Below are 21673 nucleotides of genomic sequence, written 5' to 3' on the forward strand. Positions count from 1 at the left end.
AGCGGTTTGTCAGTTTCGTTAATGTTGAACAGACCCAGTACTGAGGGGGAGGAGCTGGTGGTCTACAGACAAACTCAAACAGATAGTGACAACATAAAAGTGAGGCTGGCTTTCCAGTCAATAACGAACCAGAGACCACAAACCTATCATTTCTCTGAAGTGGTGGTGGGCTGTGGTCCAAATATAATGAGAACAGGAGACTGTCACACAATAATGATTGATTTCCAAAGAATTTTAGTAACACAAAGTAACTTGATAGTTGTAGGCTATAAGAAAAGATATATCATAAGCTTTGATAAAATTTAGGTGAGTCCTGTTGGAGGACGACATACCAAATGGGACCAGTTCAGCAACAAGCACTTAAATGTCTGAGTATTTTAACGTATAAAAAATCATTTATTTTTGAAAGCTTAACAGAAGTACATGTAAGATGCAGATATTCATAGACAGGAAACCATTAAACTTACACACAAGGTAACAAGAACACAGTAAAAGGAAAATAGTACATGCGAAGATTCATACATTTAAAAAAAAAAAAATTATATCAGCACTAAGGAGATGTATGCTATAAAGCAACAGAGGTATTTCTCTCTATATAAATGTGAGTCAACCTGATCATCAAAAATCCATGAGGCAATGTCATTAAAATATAGAAAACACACAAGTGCATGTTATAAATGCCTGTATAGAAGTAATAAAAAGGAAAGAAATGCACAGATAAAAAGCCTGTAAAAAATAATGTAAGTAAAAGTCGCATTGAATCAAAATCATGTTTCAACAACTGCAAGAACTTTTAGATGATCAATTGCATATGCTCTGCTGAGGAAAGACCAGGAAAGTACAGTATAATGAGAACTTCATTATGAAAATTTGGAGATATATAAAAATAACTTCTATTAGCAACACACTTCTGCCAAACACAAGTCTAATTTTACTTTCACTTAATGATGTAGATTAAAGTTCCACATTTTACACTTTTCCTGTGTTTTATTCGAGTGTTGATCCATAAGAAGATACAGTATATTTGTGGTTTTAAGAACCAAAAACCATGTCAGTGTAGTTTTACATCTCCTCCTTCAGGCTTCTCTCTGGAGCTCTAGTAACAACATCTCACTGAGCCAATCAGAAGAGAGGATGCTCTGAGCCTCTCTTCTGATTGGCTGACTTTTTTCTATGTGACTGATTAAAAATAAAGCAGATTTCAGGTAAACACTCAGAGAAACCAAATCCTGCAAGGTTGGATGGTGGGTCCAAGTGGGCGGCACTGGGAACATGGCTGAGAGTGGTGGCTGCTTTGTTGTGACATCACAAAGTTACAGAAGTCCTGACGGCTTGTTTTAAGGCTCAGTTTCCAAATTACAGGCTGTGTGCGTTTTTCTGTGGACTGAGCGCTTTGATACACTCCGGTATTAATATAGAACCTAGACCTGCTTTATAATCAAAGAAGACACAGGAATCTCAGTTCATATAATATGGGACCTTTAACCTAAAAGAAAAAATGAACATACAAGATATGAGGGATATTTTCCTGAAATTGAGTTGCAGCCATTTTGTCAACAATACTGACATCGTCGTTTGTTGAGAGAGCTTTAATGTGGGACTAGACTTATGAATAATAATGCCTTTTGCTTATATTAATCTCATCAATACTATAAAAATGTTGGTAATGCCTTCAATGTAAGTTTCAGTAAAACCAAACATGGTTGTTATAGCTCATCAAACTTTTGACTCTCAGCAGTGTGACTCTGGTTTCTCTGTGAACTGGATTCGTCCACAAACACACCCATCTCTAACAGGATGGCCTTTGGAATAGGGTGGGCATGACGGGACACATACAGCTTCTTCAGACTTTGACTCATAGGTGAAGGTTTATACTCCGTGCATGAATTTCCACTCAGACTCGGAGCACATTTCACATCCAATTTGTAGAACAGGTTACCATTGTTCAGATTACAGAAATCCTCCTTGACTCCTGTAGACAGAACTCGCTCACATGCTCCCAACAGGTCGTCGTCCCATTTGTTGTCCTCATCCCACACTTCAAATCTCACTTTCTGTCCTGAGGACAAATCGTGAGAGCCCACGTCCATGACCATTGCCCAGTGTGGGTTGTTGTTGTTGTAAATGACAGGAGTCCGCCAGAGCTGTTTGTTGATAAACACCTTCACATAACCATCTGTTGAAGTGAACCAGTCTCCCCACAAACCAGAAGCCCGTTGTATGGTTATGATGACGCGTGCCATGCCTTTACGGGTTGGGCAGCAGTCAGCGTTTACAGCAGGGTCATTGTGGCATCGGCAGACGCAGGAATCCCTTGGGTCGCTCTTGATGCCGGCCTGACAGCGTTCACTGCAGTTCTTCCACAGGCCTTTCTCCAGGATGTAGTGGCTAATGGCTGAGCGCAGGTTCTTCCGGGCAGGTGTGTTCGTAGGCAGTAACTCATGAAGTGACTCCAGAGAATATGAGACTATGTCTGGATTCTGTGGGAGTGTGTTCAGCCATTCTTTGTAGGCCGATGGATTTTTGTCAGCGGAGAAGAGAAGGTCTGGCTCTGTGGTATGACCCCCCTTTATTTCTGTGAACCTGGAGAGGAAAGAGTTGTTTCAACATTTGAGCCAAATTGGCGTCTCTGGTGCTGAAAATTTAGTGTGTGTGAAGCACAAATTAACTGAAAACATTTGACTAAATATTTTATATGAGAAAATGTTCTATACCTGTCATTGAAGAGGCTGGAGAAGGCCGATTTACTGTCTGTCTTCTCGATGTCCTTCTTACAGTGTTTTGCTTGAGTTTTTATTGTGGCGTGGATGCTGGCAGACGCTTCAACTTCCAGGCACATATTCACCTCCTCCACGCTGAGGCCCTGCAGGCTGGCCTGGCACTGCTTGATGCTGGTCACAGATTGAACACTTCCTCCCAACTTCACCTGGAATGATATGTGAAATGTGTTACTTTGCATAATTTTGCTATTGTGGTAATTGAATTTGACAAAATTGCTTTTTGTTGTCATTCACCTTGGTGATGTAATGAGTGCCAAAGTTGTCAATCAGTTTGTAAAATTGTGGCTTGTGTTCAGGGGAGTAGGTTTTGGGGAGTTGCTTTACTGCATGGTTAAATTCTCTGTGCAGCTTTGTTTTGCTGGAAACTCGGTAGCTGTTCGCAGTGAGACACCAAGAAGACAGACCAGTAAGAAACAGGTGTGCAACAGTTTTATATTTGAGCATTAAAGTTAATGAATTCATAGGCGAGAGTGCAGAGAAAAGTTTCTGAGTCCTCGTCTTCTTACCTGTAGTACTCACACAACATGCTTTGACTCGTGAAGCTGAACTTGTCATTCTTTGTTTTTTCCATGGAATAATCAGACAGTTTAGAATTGGTACCAGCCAGCATCATTGAGGCGCCTTTTTTACCCACATTAACGTCTAGATTCATCCCCCAGTTGTTTTCAACAGAAGAGGTGCTGGAACTGACCAGAGATTCACTTGATCTGTGGAGTTTACTGGCCACTTTCATGCTGCAGGACTGTTTTGGCCTCCAGTCCACCACCGACAAGGGGAGCTTTTGTTTTTTGTTCTCCAAAAAGGGGTTGCTACACAGGATGCATGTTTTGTCCTTGCGTTTCCACTGATTCATGTTGAGCACAAAGGCCCCCTTTCGTTCCATTTTGGTGATGTCGAAGCCTTCCCCGGCCAAATTGGTACCTGGAACAAATTCTGCCTCGATGCACTGTCTGGGTGTCCCTTCGGTGCATGACTGATACGAGCACTGAGGGAGGGACAGCATGATGCCGGCACAGATGCAAATATTCAACAGGAACATGCTGCTAATTTGAGATGATGGATACAAACTGATGGTTTATCCTGAAAAAGAAACGTTTTTAATTGAACAATCATGAGCAAGTGGAACAGTCCATTCCTACACCCCTACAAGTTGCTTGTTGGACAGGTTTAAACTACTGTAGGATTTGAGGCAGCAATTGTTGCCAGTGTTTACCCACTTTTAAAACCTCCAATTTGTCCTGTCTTTTTTTTTAAAGTATATTTTTCTGGACTGTTTATGCCTTTATTTTATAGTACAGTAGAGAGAGACAGGAAATGGGGAGACAGAGAGAGGGGAAATGACATGCAGTAAAGGGCTGTCCGATGCGGGATTCGAACCGGGGCCAACTGCAGCGAGGACTGTAGCCTCTACATATCGGGCACCCGCTCAACCCATTGCGCCACTCGACGCCCTAATTTGGTGTGTCTTGACTTCCCAAAATGAATCATCAACAGTCTCTTGTCTAGTCTGGGTAACCTATTTCATAACAAAAAAAAGAAGCCCATAATAATGTATTCTAATTAGTGCCACGGGTGCTCAGCTCCGAGGCACTCCTCTACAGCTAGAATAGCGGAGCCCCGAGGCATCTATTAATCTTCTCTTTCGGGTTTATTATTCTTCCGCCAAATTTCGGCGCGTAACTCGTCCCGCAGCTTTGAGAAAACCCCGGTAATATATACATCAAAAAACTGGGAATAAATAATGCATTGGAATTTTCTTTAGAAACCCACCTTTTTTCTACAAATTTCACCTTTTTTCTGAGTCACCCAGCTCTCTCATACCTGCATGTAGAAATGTGATTCAAACTATAAAACGGAGGAAAACTTCTGCTCTCTCAAAAAGACAGGAACTGTTTTTACATAACATGTAAACTTTTCAAACTGTGAGCACTCAAAGGAGGAGTGCAAATCACTTTTTCTTCAAAGTTAGAGTGAAAGCGTCAGTTGGCTAGAGTGCATGAAGCAGTAAAAAATAACCTTTATTTTTATTTTTAACTCGAGCTCACGGCCAAACCGTAAAAAGGAGACGAATAATTATTTCTCAAAATGTAGACATAGTTGTTGGGATTCATAAAATGTAACTTTGACAGGCAGGGTCTGCACAAAATTTAAACGGGGGTGCCGAGTCCGGCAGCAATACCTGTCTCACTCTCATTGACACCTAATGTAATCCTCTTTTTTTTTCAAAAGAATCTCACTCTGTCTTCGCACTGAGCTTACTCATTCATTTTAAGGAATATCTGAATAAAATAGAGACTGTAGAAACTTCTGGCTTCAGTGTCTGTCACGGTCTTTTCGGTTTTTGAAAAGAAGTAACGGTTTTCTCATAATTTGCAGTTGTTTGAAGCCATGTAGAAGCCAAATTCTGGGCAGATTTTCACATTGCCCTGGCAACGGCAGCTCCTGACCTGTGTGCGCGCGTGCGCCTAGCAACCAGATAACCAACTCTCCAAGCTCTGCTAGCTTTACATTAGCCGCATGTTAGGTCTTAAATTACATTTAGTTAGGTCTTTTTATTCTGTAAGTCCATTTACTGCTTCCTTCGTTGCTTTTTTTTTTGTTTTGTTAAAAGAGTGAATGAAGTTGTGATGGTCTCCGCTGAGACAGAGGAGAGGAGAAGCTACTAGCCCTCTCTCGCTGTCACTTCTAGTCGCGTTGCTCTCCTCCCCAGTAATGTTAAATTTAGCACCGAAAAAAACATAATAGTGGTAATTTAAATAGCGGTTCGTGGGATTTATTAACCCTCAGGGGTCCCTCTGTCCTTTTTTGGACATTTTCTTTACTTTTTTTTTTGATTTGCTGATCATTTTGGCTGTTACAGCTGAAGGTATGGATTTCTGCAAGAAAGTGTCTTTTTTGACATATTTTTAAAATCTAATGTCAGTTACTGTTACAGGTCTATTATACACTGGTAACACATTTTGTACCCTCTGGGGTTCCTCGCGTCCAAAAAAGGACACACAAAGAAAATGCTATAAAATCATCATATATCAATATTTTTTTGCATACATCTCTTAAACCACTTCAGTTCTGCTCAAACCTACCAAATGTTTATTAGTTTTCAGGATTTTAACCCTTTAAATGCCAGTTTGAAGACATGTTGCCTCTTGTTTTATTAAAAAAAACAAGACAGAATATGAGATATTTCCCACATAATACATGATGGAGGGATGTGACATTGTTTTATATCAGAGTCTTTTATATCAAGACATTTCTCAAAACCAGAATATGATCAGGGTGACTTTTGCACACTGGAAATAAATCATGTACTCATCCCGACAGTAGCCCCCGTGGCACTCAAAATTTCCCTGGAATTTTCTAGTTGTTTCAATTATTCTATCCTTTTTCTTTAAAATTTTGGATTTTATTTAGTTTTTGTTTTCGTACTGTAAAGAATTTTGAAAGGTGCTATATAAAAAAGGAAAAAAAAACTGTTATAATAATAATAATAATAATAATAATAATAATAATAATAGTTAGTAATTACATATCTAATAACTAATAAAAACCCAAACAGATAGCAACAGATACTAATAAATAATGATATCTTAAATAAAACTTGAGAGTATTTCAGAATGAATTAATCTGCAAAGACTCACCTCTGTCTTGTTTGTTTAGCTGCATGAATCTGAGGCATCAATATCAGTACTTTGTGTTCATATAGACAAAGAAACAGGGCTGGACATGAGGAGAAGAGGCATGGTGGGAAATGCAGAGGTGATAAAACAAGTGGTTTCACAGTTGATCAATGAAGAGGAAACTTGTCATTTCTCTTAAGCTTTGGTTGCCTGTGGCCATAGGTGAAAAGACGAAACTGCTTTCACAGACAGTGGTAGTTTGGTGGTTGTCTATGAGGCCCAGACATAAAATTTTTAGTGAGCCACTTGGAGAAAATCGGGGTGTTTCAGGAGCAAATAATATTATTGATTATTTCAACATGTAAAAATATTATTTATTTATACATACAACAAAAATACATCTAAAATAAAGAAACATATTTAAAATGAACTGAGGAAACTTAAAATTAGAGAAGAAAGCAATCATTATGAAAAGTGATTAATGCATAGATTCAGACATCAAAAGCACTTTCATATCACTTCAAACGCAGTATTGCAAGTAGGAACAAAATATAAAATATATGAAACATGTATAATATGATGGCAATATACAAAATATTGTTGTGTGCTTCACTTTTCTCTTTCATTTTCTATAAACCTTAACCCCTGCTAATTGACATGACATGTGGTTTGTCTAGAGCAGAAGTGTGGTTGTAGGCGGTTACATGTCAAAGAGTCCAAGCAGCAGAGAGGGGTGAGAGGTGGAGGTGGTGTGATTCATCCAGATCCTCAGCAGTCCTCTCCCATTAAAGGAACACAGCACGTCACCCGACGCTTTCAAGTGCTCCTGGGAAACTTCTAACTCCAAGTACATCTGGTACGTTGGTGCACTAATAATAGCAAAAGTGCACCTATAATGAAAGTATTTGTGCTGCTGTTTGAAATGAGAAATCAAGCAACACTTAGCATCTGTAGGATTTGCGCACTGCTTTCAGATTTTCATGTGTCTGGAGAGTAACTAATTTATAGACGTGTAGGTTTTACTGTAAAGTGAGGCTACTAGTTTCGCAGAGGTGGTTTTCTCATGATTAAAATCTGAGACTCACAGAATTTCATATCCCACCATTATAAACAGTATTTTGTGTCTCTGGTAATTGTTTTCAGAAAATTCAACATTTAGGCCTTTGGAAACATTCTTGAAAGGCTGACCTATTTTTTTTATCTGTAATTATAATATTACAACAGTAGGAACAGAGACATGTTGTTGCTGTAATGAATATATTTGTTATTAAAAGTAACTTAATTAATAATGTTTTTTCAGTGAGCACAGGCACAACTACAATATTTCTGACTGTGTTGAAGGCAGCTAAAGCTCAGTCAGTGTTGGCATTTACACTGCCAAGTGCAGCCATCCAGCATCAAAGGATACTCAGTCAACCATAATAAGACCAGAAGTTAGAGGAGTGCACCTACAAAATAAAATCTTTTTTTCAACATTGAAAGGCCAAGTAAACATCTTCCCTTTGGCCCAGCTGGGGTTCAAAAGTTTCAGGTTTACTGCAAGTCTGTTGTTTTGGTAATTTGGTTAACTGCAAATATACTAGCGAATATACCGCAACAAGTAGGATGTGATGCATTTTAGTGAATTTTATGGATGTAGTGGTCTCGTCGAAGGTCTTTGTATTTTGTATTTCCTTCCTATTTAAAGTTGTGTTTAATCAAATTACCACAAAGAACACCTTGGGGCAGGTTGTTTCATGCAAACATAGCAGTACTGTTTGGCAAAGTGTGTACACAATGGCTACACAGGGCAGAAGGTGGAGAATGGAGGGGGTCAACCATGGCCCAAAAACAAATATTCGCCTCAGGGCTTCCTAAAAGGCATCATCATCTTGTGTATTTATGTTAATCAGGTTTAACTGATCAATGAGCATGCATGGTTTTTCTGAGCATAATGCTTTGCCATCACAGAAACCTGCTACTGCATACTACTCTCACACATTAAAGATCTTACTTGACTGTTGACATACAGTCTAGATATGGAGACTTGAACCTGCAGTGTTCTGGGTACAAACACTTTTATATCAATGAAACCAAATTCAGTCTTTATTTCGATGTTTGAACCTGACCTGAATAATGCTGCAAGTTTAATGACGCTCAACTTAGCTTCCCATTCAGCAGCAAAGGGGAAAGTTAAGGGAAATTTAAATGACAATATTGGGGAACTAATTCTCCATGTTTCATCCATTTATTCTTGTAAAAGTGAGTTAGACATCCTAGTTAAAATCTTAATGTTGTTTAAAACCCACTTTCAGATCTGTGAAACCCTTATTCTTTTCATGAAAACAAAAAAAGGGTGGTCTTTTCCCAAGTAGAATAAAATGTGAAACTTTAAATAGTCTCACCTGGGTTAATCTAATCCAGATTTGAAAAATTCTAATTGAAGTTTTTTGATCTACACCTAGTTCAATGTGCCCGAATGGGAAAAAAGCAGTAAAATCATCTTTCTGGGTTATTTTCACAAATATACGGGTTAATTTTATCTGGATTTGACAATTCTAAAATGTTTTTTATAGGCCTGACCTGACCTGGTCTGGATGGGGAGAAAAGCAGTGACATCAACACTTTTGTTTTCATAAATATAACAAAGGTTGCACAAATGTGAAAGTGGGTTTAAAACGGCGTTGAGTGTTTAACTAGAATGTGTAAAAACCTTTCACAACAATAGTGAATAAAAACGGAGAATCGGTTGCTGATCATTGTCATTTGAATTTCCCTTTCCTGCCATATTGGTCTATGTTTTATTTTGAAGACGAGGACCGGACATATCCTCGTTGTTATTCCAGATAACTTGACCGTTGAGTAGAAGCGATGCAGGAGACTTGAGGCCGCCAGGGAAGACTCCGCATTTCAAGGAATACAGCCAGTAAGAAATAATGGTGAAACGTAACTGGATAAAGCAGATGTTGGATAAACTGAATATAACCTTCACGGACCGGGCCGTTTGTGTTTGGAGTCAGCCGGCTCGGATATCAGCTCGCTCATCCACACTTACAGGACGTCGGTAGCCGACTGCCCGGCTTGCTAGCCCGCAATCCTTCCTAAAATCTCCGCTCCAGAGTCACGGATCTCATTTGTTTTTGTAATGGCATTACGAAAGCTAGCCAGCATCACACGGAAGTGACCTGAACATATGATACCCGTTTGCTTTCGTGAAAGTAAAGGTATGACCTGCTAGTCCTCTACTGCAAATCTGACCGCTAGGATCAAGCTAGCATCATCTGGAGTTGGATGGACCCGTGGCTCACACAGCATCCCTGCCCGGGGCGCGTTCAAACCTGCGCTGCTGCAGCGGAATGCTAACTAAAACGAGGAAGCGGCTTTAACATGACCAGGAACATTTTGTCTCTCAATCGCTCGAGGCTTCCAGGTGCTTCACAGACATTTTTTACCTGCCAAATGTAATGACCGTCCCGAGGTTGCACCATGTACGTGGCTGGCCGTGTCTGTCTCCAGCCCCGCGGATGACACTCGCACAGGTACCGGCAGTTCAAGGCAAACAGCGGCGGCACGGATACACCGTCGCCGGGTAGCGCTGACAGACTTACCGGGAGCTTGCTAGCGCCAAGCTAGGCGGCTAACAGCACAATATAAAAGCCCCTAACAAATACCAACACCAATGGTATCCCATAAGGTTTTAGTCGCAATAATCTTACTGAACGTGTATATAGGTGTACAGTCCGTTTTTTACTTATTCGGCGGCGTCATATTAACGGCTTTGTTTGCTATGGCATTTTTAAATGGACCCAGGCTGCTGGACTGGGCGAGTTCACCTCCACATCTTCAGTTTAACAAGTACGTCCTAACGGGATACCGGCCAATCTCCTCAGTGCAGGACTGCATCAGAAGCCTGTTTTATCTGCACAATGAACTTGGAAACATATACACTCACGGTGAGTACAAAAAAAAATCAGCATGAGCTGCTCAGTCAGCAGGTGAGATTTCTGTGGCTTGTGTGACTTTGTGTATTAACCCGCACCAGTACAGATACACTACCATGGACTCATGCCAAACCAGACTCTGCACTGAAGCCTGGGAATTCTGCAAAGCGTTTATGAAGCCACACATGACTTTAACCCATAATATCTGACCGGTTACATCTGAGCTAAATTCATATACATGCTTGAAGAATTTCTCTTGATGATGAAAATATTAAATTGTTTGTTTGTCAGATGAGACTTATTAGAGATATGGGGCTGTTTTAAGTTATACAACAGTCAAGAGCATCAGAAAACACAAATAACACACTTATTATACATCCCAGTATTAAAATACTTGCAGTAAATCTGAGTGACAGGTTTTAAATGTGTGATTTCACTTTTGATGACAGGTGAATACCCCCAACATATCAGTCATCATTGATGGAAAGTCATCAAATACTGTACTGTTAGTTGATTAATCAGTCAGTTGACAGAAAATTAAACTGAAAATATTTTGAAAGTTGAAAAATTGTTTACTAAGTGTTTTTTTGCTTTTCTTGTACTTACATTACTGTAAATTCAATATTTAGTGATTCTGGACTATTGGCTGGACAAAATAAGACATTCAAAAATGTCACATTAGGCATTTTTCACCATTTTTTGTGATCAATCAATCGACTAATTGTGAAAATAATCGACACAATAATCAGTGATTAAGTTTGATAGTTGCAGCCCTATCTTTAATTATTATATTTATATTTAATTTTAATGCTACATCATACTTCTGCTGCACCTTAACTCAAAGGGAAATATTGCACCTCTCACTGTACTACATTTATTTGACAGCTGTAGATCTAGATACCTTACTGATTATGATTTGACAGACAAAACATATGGTCAAATTTTATAACTATTAGAGATTGAATTACTCAACAGTATATAATGTAACAGGGCTGCAACTAATGATTATTTTCATGATCGATTAATCTGCAGATTATTTTTAGATTAAACAATATAATTTACTTTATGAAACACAAAAGAAAGTGAAAAACTTCCCAGGGCCTCGGGGGAGGCTTCAAATATCTTGTTTTGCCTGACCAACAATCCATAACCCAAAGGCATTCAGCTTTCAGTGATATATGATAAAGAAAAGCAGCAAATCATCTGATGTGAGAAGCTGCAGCTTGACCAGGGACAGTAAATCATTTAAATGCTACTTCCACATTAATGCATCAGTAATATTTTTCCAGTATCATGATATACAACAATCACACAGGCCGTTTCTAAGTAAAAAAAAAAAAAACGTAAACTCTGTACTTCTCTATCTTTACTAAAATAATATTTTGAATGCAGGACTTTTACGTGTACTGGGTTATTGTGACACTGCTGTGTTGCTGCATTTGTTTAAATGAAAGATCTTCCAAGATCTTTTTCCATCATTGTCAGTTATACGTCAAGGTAATTTAAAAGTTGCTATGTGATAGTGAACATATTGAACCACTTCTGAAGATTGCTGTTTCTTTTGATTAAATTAAAATAAAGGGTGAATTTTAATTATAAATGTATTCAATTAAAAAAAAGACCTAAGGCTATATATTTATTTTTATTTATTATTTTATTATATATAAATACAAGCTTGTTCAACTGAAACGCACATAACAGAAATTGCCAGGAGTGGCTTTTTCATTTGGTCCAAAATGTCATGGTTACACAATATGTCATTCTTTTAATAGGTTGGGCCAAGACAAAATTAATTGCAGTAATGTGTTAATCTGTGCAGGCAGAGGTGAGACTGATGTGCCAGCTTGTTAACAATCTGCATGGGGTCGTTCTGTTTTCAGATTGATACGATTAGACTGCCAATAGCATGGCACACAGCAGCGTGACTTCTTTCTTTTGCCCTCTCTTACTGCCATTGAAATACCTCCTTTAGTGCTATAGAGTGCAGTACGTCATCTGGGTTCACTGACTTCTGAAAATCTGACAACTTCCTCAGTGTGAAGGTCATCACTTCATGGCTCTCCAGCTGCCAGCAGTCACAGAATAAACTGCAGTAGTGATCATCAGGGAAGTGGCCCTGGAAGTCTTTATTCCACTCCAGTGACGTCAGCTGAGCATGTGACCTCAAATGCACCATTAACATCATTGCCTATATAAGGCAGTGATGTTTAATCCACTGAGCTTTTGTCTAATTCTCTGAAACAGAGAAGAAAAGATGCAGAGGTGTTTGTATCTCAGGTGGAACATATTTGGTTTATTTTTTTTTTTTTTTTTTATTTATTGTGTAGCAACAATTAATCTAAGCTTCACAAACTGGTTTGTTTTGCAACTCGCAGACACTTCACCACGTTCATGCTGTGGGCCTTCAGAAGAGGTCCCCTCCAGCCGGCCGGCTCAGGACGAGTTGGGGGGAGGGGCACAGATAACACACTTAAAAATAGATGTGTTACAGTGGATGGCATTGCCTGTATCACCTGGCTGGGACAAAACGCCTTGACATTGGGAAAGGCAGAGTGAGCAGAAACAAGGGGAAGTGGGAGTGGGATACTGTATGTGTGTTGAAGAGTGATATATGATCGTAACAACTGTATGTGGATCAGATTTCAAGGTCTGGATTTTGCTCACGTAGCAGTGAGTGCCCCCACCCCCCACCCCCCTTGCCAAATAGAGCAACTTGAATTGGAGCTATGTAGCCATTAGCAGTGTGAGCCCTTTGCTGCATCAAAATAAGAGCTTAGTGTGAGCCTTGTCTTTCTCTCAAACGGTTACACTGATAAATTTGTGCCAATCATGTAGGTTTCCCTTCTGCTCCACAGTGTTCTTGCTGGTGTGTGCACACACTCAGCAGAGTCGGAAGGCCCTACTCATTCCTGTACTGTTTGAAAAAAACAATGTCCATGGGCTCGGGAAGTCCTGAGCCAGCTAATCCATCACAATAAACATGGCAGCTTAATTTGGTTTCTTCAAAGTTTCCGTGTTATGTTATTGTGCTCGAGCGGATGGTTTTCATACCAGCATGCACATTACCTCAGGCTTTTGTTTCTTGTCAGTCACAGGGCACCCACAAGAAGAAACAACCCAACAGAAATAATCCTTCAGAACAAGTTGTCTTACAAATTTTATTGTCAAAAATATGTAATTAGATTTGTTAAAATAGAGATGTATTCTCCTTTTTAAATGATTGTGTTTCAGGCATGTTTGTGTCTTAACAGGAGCAAAACACAAGCTCCATCTTTAGAGCGAAGGTACGGCCTAATCTAATAACCTGTGCTGTCTCTGTTTCTTTACCCTCCTGCTTTCCAGGCATTCCTTTGGTTTGCTTCCTGGTGCTGCTGCCTCTTAACATCCCTTGGTCTCAGATCAGCGTCACGTGGTTGGGCGTGGTGCACTTTCTGGCTTGTCTGTCGCCCCAGCTGGGCTCTGTGCTCTATCACCTCTTCATGAACCACGAGGGAGGCGAGCCCGTCTACCACACCCTCCTCAAGCTCGATGTGTGTGGAATCTGCATGATCAACACACTGGGTACGTGTTCTTCCTGGAAGCTCAGCAGATTTCTCCACCGTTTATCATTTTAAATTCACTGTCAGCTGTCCCTCTGTTACTGCCAGGCTGTTTACTTTATGGGTGGAATTTTTCTTTATTGATTGTCAATGATTTACCAGGGAAGTGTTTTTGCTCGGAGGTGTGGTATTGATTCGTCAGAACAAATTTGACCGCTGAGTACTTGTCTAAGTCAATTGGCCAATGCAAGCAATGATCCAAGATCTGAAATGAATGTTGATTTTCCATACTACCTAAATTACTGTTATATAAGAAAAAATGACAAGTGCATTATTTTGCATTTATTTATACACTTAGGCAGTGCTTCCCTAGTTCCTGAGTTAGATTCTATTCATGGAGGGAGCAGAGGGGAGGGGGGCTTTCTTAATGTAATCATTAAATAATACCGTATATAAGGTATTGCAGGTATTGATTATATATTGTGATTGGCTAGTGAGCCCAGTCCTGGAACACACACACTGCACAATCCACGCTTCACACACCCCCGATGACAGGCACACAGAGAGGGCCGGTAAAGAGACAAACAAGGACGGTAAAAACATTATGGATTTTTGCATGGCCCAACAATGCAGTGGGATTCCTCCCAGTGCTCCCAGTGGCCAGTCCGACTATAACAGACAGTTTGTTGTCGATGTGTTTGTGCGAGAGTGAGGGACAGACTGTGGAATAAGATTTTAACAATTTGAAATAGTAAAAAAAAAAAAGGAAAATCTAAGTTTTGATATTATGTTGCGTCGCCACAAATAAATCAGTGTATGGGGAATTATGCTTATGTATTACAAACTTCCACTATACACATTACACTGATAGTGCAGTAATAATCAATATTGAGACATGAGATTTGATATCTGGTTTTTCAATTACGACAATATCACCATATAACTCAGATGCTGTCTCCTCCGTCAAGGCAATATAAATGTAAAGCAGCGGTACCTGTTCAGTCAGATGAACAATGAATGGCTGTACCTGATTGGCCACAGTAATAATATTTTTTTCCTACGAGACCATATGAACCTTAGCTTAGATTCAGTATTGTATGGAATCATAAAATTGAGTCAAACATAACATGACTGCTTAATTCCCGAAAGCACAAGCCAGAAGATGCGGCCTCTCATTTCTTTTGAACTCATTGTCACAAATTATTGATGAACTGATTATTGTTCAGAATAGGTAATATTCTGGCAGGGTGAGTCTAGAGTTGAAACTAAGTTATTATTCTGTCATTATTTCTCGATTGATTGATTATTAATTGGCTACAAATAACCAATTAATTGACTGTTCAGCAGGCTCTTAAGGAGGTTTCACATAACGAGAGTTAAGAGCTACATTAAACTCCCAGTCAGGCAGCGACGGCACGAGAAGAACTAAAAGCTGCAGGAAGAAGCCGTGTTGGACTCTTAGCGTTGCAGTGTGTGTCAGGTGTTATAAGCGGGGTCCTCCGTCTCTGTGTTGACTTTCATGTGTGTGTTTTCTTGTCTCAGGGGCTCTGCCCATTGTCTACAGTACCCTGTTGTGCTACCCGTTCATCCGAACTGTCGCCCTGTTAGTCTACATCCTGCTGTCCAGCCACGCCATCTACTGTGCCGTGACCGCTCGGAGCAGCGTTCGCCGGCTGCGCTCCTTCGCCTGGCAAGCGCTTTTCCGCTTCTCCTTCTTCCTGCTCCGCTGGGTGGGTGTGGGCGGCGGCAGCCCCACCTCGCTACGCCACTTCCTAATGATGGACGCACTGGCCGTGCTGGGCGGGGTCATCAACATCACACGCATCCCGGAGCGCTTCCGCCCGGGCCTCTTTGACTACTGGTGCAACAGCCACCAGATCATGCATGTTCTGGTGGTGGGCTCCATTCTTTACCTGCACTGGGGCGTGCTTGACGACCTACTGTGGATCAACAGCTACAACTGTCCCTCAGACTGACCCCACCAGCAGCCCCCGCCCCCCCACAAGGAGCGTTGGGATGTAAGATCAAAGGACCTCTGGGGGGAGGGGGTTGTCTGGAGAGGGAGGGGAAACAGGGAGAATCAGGGGGAACTGATGCTGTGAGGTGAGACGACGTGTCGTCTGTGCATGTGTTCACCTCATGCGCTCAAACTCAGAATGTTCATATCTTCATTCATCTCAGTACCGTGTGCGAATGCAGGCTAAAGTATGTCAAGTAACACGCACAAGCATTTTGACTGTCTCACTTGCCACAAACATGGACGCACAGGTGTATACGGACACACACACACACACACACACACACACACACACACACACACCACACACACACACACACACAGTCAAACACACACACAGTAAAATGGAAATCTTTTAAATACTAAATTTATTAACTGAGTATTGAAGATTATAAAGTCGTAGGTAACGGCTCCAGTAAAAGGTTACTGCTGAGTTTGAAGCCTTTACTTAATAATAGAAGTTTTACTTGAGCATTAAGACAGTCTGCGGCTAAATGATATCACATGCTCGAGTCCTCGGAGATGTCACTGTTGCTACCTATGCAGCACATCCATATTTCAGCTCATCACACACACAACACAGACTAAGACTCCCTCACACTTATATTTTTATACAACATGTACAAACTGAAAGTGCTGCACAAAGCACTCGTATCTGAGTTTTACTGGACCAGTTGTTGTGTTTGTGTTCCCTTGTTTTCTGCCACTGCCTCCTTCTTCATGTGTCGATGTGATTTGTCGCATGATGACGAGGAGATGAAGTTGGGTAAGGGGGGGGGGGGGTTCATTCCTGAGTGCGTTAGCAAGTTGGCAAGGAGTTTACTTGCTTTAGGTGGCCTGAACCACACATTAGAATCGATCGAGCAGTGTTATCGGCTTTGTTTGCACCTGAGCTCAGTGCCAATCTAATTCAGGCATTTATGATTGGAAAAGAAATTGCACGTTTACAAACTGTGTTGTTAAGTGGCATTACAATTTGCCAAACTTATGAAACTCCATGTCCTATTTGTTTATTTATTACATTTATGACAACCTCAAATTATAAGGATTTCACCAGTTACATTTGTGTAACATGATAACAGTATCCAAAGATGACATTATTATGTTAAACACTGAAATGCCACCAGATCCTGATCCTGATCCTGATGCACATGTGACAGCAGGATGCACTGAAAGTTTAAGGGGTTTGCCACTTAACAGCTGCCATCTTTAACAGCAACTTAAATGTGTAATTTTAAATGTTTTTACACTGGAACTCTATTCAGACAAACTCCAGATAAAAACCATCTTACCTACTGGCACCATATGTCCAAAATACTAAAATTAAGAAATATATTCTATTTATTATGCTTTGTATGTAATTGTAATTATATATTGCTGATACATATAATACTGTGCGTCTGTCAGCTGCCTAAGCAGTTTACGTTGTCGCTGTGCAGGATCGCTGGCTGACAGATGAAGTTAGAGGTCAGAGAAAATCTTTGTGCAAATCCCGAGGATTAGCTTCTCATTTTCTCGCCACACACTTTTTTTTCCATCGATTTTTGACTCCTCAGACACACAGTAATATGGTCAAAAATGACCCGTGTCCATTCACAATACAGATACATTTTTATGTGACTTTTAAAACTTGTGCTGCCCTCGTCAGAAGATGTTATTTATGTAAATTGTCCTGAGGCTTGAATGTGTTTGTTTACTTTTACACTGACCCTGGATATTTATGGTTTGTTGGGGTTGGTTGTTATTGCCACTTTATACTTGTTTGAAGGCACTGCTTTTGCTCTGCAGCTGGATTTGTGTTCCGTGACAGAGCACCGCTTGACTTGAACTGTTTTAACTCAAATAGAGGTCAGAAACTCGTGAGTCTTTTTAAAGTGCTGGAGTATTTTATGAAGCTGACCTAACTGAGCAGGAATGAACCCCTACACCCTCTTGTCATGTATAAGTTACAGCAGTTCTGTTTGAATGTTCATGATTGTTTTGGCTCCGTTGTCTTTGTTCAGTTACTACTCTTGAGTAAAAGTAACCGTTGCTCTGTTCCTTAATGCTCAAGACTAGTGGTTGAAGCCTGATTTCTGTTCTTAATGACATTGCACTGGTTTCCCATGCCAATAATCACAGCCGCCCACTGACTAGTTGCCAATCCTGTCAGACACCGACCCCCCCCCGCCCCGCCCCCACCCCACACACAAACACACACACTTCATCTTGCCAAATTAACCGTGTCTGAGGTGTAGCACACCCTCTGCTTCCTGTGCTAACACTGACTCATAGGTGAAGAAGGATTTCCCACATGTACACTGCACCTGACCCGCCACCACCTCCCCACCCGCCCCTTGCCTTGATAAAGGAGTCAGAAACTGTGCGTCTCCTGGTCTCACCCTCACTGATTATTTCCTACTATGACCGTGGTACAATGTAAAAGCTGAAATTAATGTATTTTTTGGCCATTGAATGAAACTGACAAAAATGCATGAAAGTAGCTGTGAAACAGAAACCGGTGTCTCGGTGTTAGCTAATCGTTTGTTCATTGTAGCCGTCCACAGGCCGTTCACTCGCACCTGGAAATGACTATATGTGTAGTGGAAGGGGTTGGGCTGGGAGGGTTGGAGGTTGGGGGGGTACATCAACACTAAAGGAAGATGATTGAACTGATCAGATCAGAGGTAATACATCACTATCAACTAAACTGCACTGTTCATCTTCCTCAAAAGGGCTTTGAATCAAAGTAAACTACAATTCTGAATCATATTAAAAGTCCATATATAAATAATGTAAATACATGTATGTAGATTATATATACATACAGTGCAGAAAATATACCCTTATTCATTTTTGATACATACACAATATGTTAAGGAAAGAAAAATAAGAAGACATGGGGTTCTTGGGTTGCCATATATAAGCTGCTGCTCTCTTTCTCTTTCAGCCAAAGCGAGACACAAGAGAGGGGAGCAGACACGGCTCGGTGCGGTGCTTCAGATTAATATCAAAGACGTGTGTTTGCTTAGCTATTTCCATATGTATGTGAACAACACATAAAAAAAAAACAACTGAAATTGGTTTCAGTGCTAATGTAGAGTTGTTTGACCTTTTGTGACCCTAACTAAGAATGCTTTTGATCATTTAAATGTAACCACTTTTTTTTCTTTTCTTTCTTTTTTTTGTTTTTTTGATGAAGACACGTGGGTAAAGACATTATGCGACCATCGCGGGGGAATCTTGGCAGGCATGTGAATACCTCGTGACTACCACTGGTCTATCTATGCATTATCAGCCGAAGGATACGTAACAGTGAAGTCGATTTGTGTTTATTTAAAATAACTGCTCTCTGATCCGCTGTAACCGGAGGGCTTCACTCCAACATCCTGGGTCTCCCATTTCTCAGGGTGCCATAACAGTAGCTGTAACATCCGAGGCCTGACCTCTGCTGTCTGAAACATGGCTGCGAGACCTCAGTCCACCTCCGCCTGCCCTCTTTGTCCGGTCTGTTCGCACTGTGAAGCTGGTAACAAATTGGACAGAAGGGAAAGAGAAGGTGGAAAGGGAGCATTTCTCTGAAAACCATGTTACAGTTGTGGAACCTGGCCAGAAAAAATAGTCTTTGTCCTTTTGTCTGTATGTTAAATGAAAAAAAAAAAATGACATGATGTATGAAAACATCACTAACAAAACAAAATTCTGTTTTTTTTAATATAACACAGGTGCCGGATAGCCTGTTAATGACCTGTTTATAATGGATTACCTGTATTGTTATATACTGATTATTATGATTACTGTTATTCTGTGGATCCTAATAATGACACTGGTCTATATGTACAGATAATGAGACAAGCCCTTTCCTTTAGGATGAAGGGAGCTTTCTGGAGGGTCTGTCTGTTATCATTTATTCATATCTGCAATGTCATGGCATTTTTAAAATGACAAAGGAGTGAGTGTGGCTCCATCTAGTGGAAGTTCATGTGCACTGATGCAGGCATTACTGTAGCCATACTGCAGCCAAATGAACCTAACTGACGGATAGCAATACTGTCAGTGCTGGTTTGCAGTTACTCTCCAGGGTTGTTCGTTTATATTTCCACACCGTGTATGTGCACATGTGTGTATGAGCTCTCCTGCAGAACCCATACAAGCATGAAATCTGTATGTCGTCCAGTTTACTTTCTCCTGTTGCGCTGACGGGTGATGCTGATTGCGTCCCCGGAGTGCCTCATTATCCGGTCTGTGTGCTCGCAAATTAACGTGCACCGACGCAGACACACAGCCTGTTCCTGTGCTGTAGTTCACACGTCTGTCCAACATTAGGTCATTAGTTTCCTGTGTAACAGACAGGCTCTCACACTCCTCAGTCTCCAGCAACGATTGTGCAATAAACTGAAGTCTATATTTTTAAAAACTGTCTATAGGTCGATCTCTTTGATCCATTTTTATTTTATTGTGTGTGTGTGTGTGTGTGTGTGTGTGTGTGTGTGTGTGTGTGTGTGTTTTTGTTCTTCTTTGTGAGGAACAGGTTGATTTTTAGAACTGGAAAGTGAGGACATTTTGGCTGGTTCTCAGATCTTCAAAAGGCTGTTTGAATATTTAGACTTGGGGTCAGGTTAGTTAGAGTTATTGTAAAGGTTAGGCATGTAGTTGTGACTAGGGGCTTGGGCAGTGTAGCTAGTTTGGGCAGTTTACTACCCAAACTGGACCAATTCTATGTCTGATTATATGAGCAAAAATGGTTTTGGCAGCTTGTGATAATTTTTGTACCATTTGGGTGGATTTCCCCAACAAAAACTTTGGCTATATTGTGATGATTCAGACCTTCTTCATTTCTAATTAGTATAGAGCTACCATTGAGACTGACGGGGCCAAATAACATTATATATCAAACTTTGTTCCAAATTATTATTTAGTCTGCTCTATGATAAAAAGCCTTGTAAATGCTTAATTTTTTTTATTTAATGAAATACAAAAAGACTTTGTCAAGATCATTTTTCATTAATGTAACATTGGATTCGGGGGCTACTTTTTTGACGATTGGGCAGGTTTGAGCCTCTTTTTGTGCAACTGGCAATCTGGCAACACTGGGCTAGGGTATGCATTATGTTGATGAGGGTATATACAAGTATAGATGTCCGTGCGCATGTATAATTAGGATTGAATGTCCCCACAATGACAGAGGGAAAATCCTACAAAGTGGGGACACTTCTTGACCTCAGCTCTTCAAGTAGTAAAAAGTGAAGAAGTCTTATTATGATAGCAAAGGTTTGTTTAAGGTTATAGCTCAGGTGTAGAAGTTAAAAGGGGCTCTCCAGTAATTCAGTATTCCGCTTGCATAAACTTGTTCAATTTTGCATGAACGGCCAAAATTGATGCAGCAGAAGCCAAGATTATCTAAACTTCAAAAACCTACATTTCCCATAATGCATCTTAATACCACATCTTTCAAATTTTTTGTTCCCAGTTTGCAAAGTAGGGTTTCTGTTAAAAAATGTTAAAAGTTTAAATGCGGTTTAGCATTGGATTATGTCAGTCAGTGTCAGTTAGTTTTATGTAATATTAGTAAGATGAAGGGTCAGGGGACGGATCAAATTGATTATAGGGTCCTCACAAATACTGTGAAACAATAACAGATCCAAGAATATCCAACATATAAATCTGTCTGATGTAGGTAAACTATTCTGGTGGAATCAATGAACAGATCTCAGCAGTTTCCCAACTCTCTCTTCAGGCTGCATCCAAACCTTCCCTCTCAGATTTCAGGGTGAACTGCACCTCCGCCCTCAACTTTGCATCTCTGCAGTGAAGAAGCTTC

The 21673-nt window shown here is 40.4% G+C and overlaps 2 protein-coding genes across 2 annotated transcripts; one reads left to right on the plus strand and one right to left on the minus strand.

Moving 5' to 3' along the window:
• Window positions 1-330: 330 nt before the first annotated feature.
• LOC130184478 (perforin-1-like) lies at window positions 331-6452 on the minus strand. The gene is made up of 5 exons (XM_056400408.1): window positions 6419-6452; window positions 3287-3860; window positions 3015-3153; window positions 2715-2926; window positions 331-2583 (listed from the first exon to the last, which is right to left on the minus strand). Exons 2-5 carry the CDS (start codon window positions 3817-3819, stop codon window positions 1707-1709), a joined length of 1761 nt encoding a protein of 586 aa, XP_056256383.1. The 5' UTR covers window positions 3820-3860; window positions 6419-6452; the 3' UTR covers window positions 331-1706.
• A 2619-nt stretch (window positions 6453-9071) lies between these two features.
• On the plus strand, window positions 9072-20269 carry paqr4a (progestin and adipoQ receptor family member IVa). Its single transcript, XM_056402605.1, has 3 exons — window positions 9072-10329; window positions 13660-13878; window positions 15399-20269. Exons 1-3 carry the CDS (start codon window positions 10056-10058, stop codon window positions 15830-15832), a joined length of 927 nt encoding a protein of 308 aa, XP_056258580.1. The 5' UTR covers window positions 9072-10055; the 3' UTR covers window positions 15833-20269.
• The last annotated feature ends 1404 nt before the right edge of the window (window positions 20270-21673 follow it).

The sequence above is a fragment of the Seriola aureovittata genome, chromosome 17 (assembly GCF_021018895.1).
Source record: "Seriola aureovittata isolate HTS-2021-v1 ecotype China chromosome 17, ASM2101889v1, whole genome shotgun sequence".
Classification (NCBI taxonomy): Eukaryota; Metazoa; Chordata; class Actinopteri; order Carangiformes; family Carangidae; genus Seriola; species Seriola aureovittata.

Bases quoted from the DNA above. Each gene is read 5' to 3' on its own strand.
- paqr4a (XM_056402605.1), top strand. From the start codon at position 10,056: ATGGTATCCCATAAGGTTTTAGTCGCAATAATCTTACTGAACGTGTAT. The intron at 10,330-13,659 runs GTGAGTACAAAA...CCTGCTTTCCAG, and splicing joins TGGAAACATATACACTCACG to GCATTCCTTTGGTTTGCTTC. The intron at 13,879-15,398 runs GTACGTGTTCTT...TTCTTGTCTCAG, and splicing joins CTGCATGATCAACACACTGG to GGGCTCTGCCCATTGTCTAC.
- LOC130184478 (XM_056400408.1), bottom strand. From the start codon at position 3,819: ATGTTCCTGTTGAATATTTGCATCTGTGCCGGCATCATGCTGTCCCTC. The intron at 2,927-3,014 runs GTGAATGACAAC...ATATCATTCCAG, and splicing joins GCACTCATTACATCACCAAG to GTGAAGTTGGGAGGAAGTGT. The intron at 2,584-2,714 runs GTATAGAACATT...TTTCCTCTCCAG, and splicing joins TCCAGCCTCTTCAATGACAG to GTTCACAGAAATAAAGGGGG.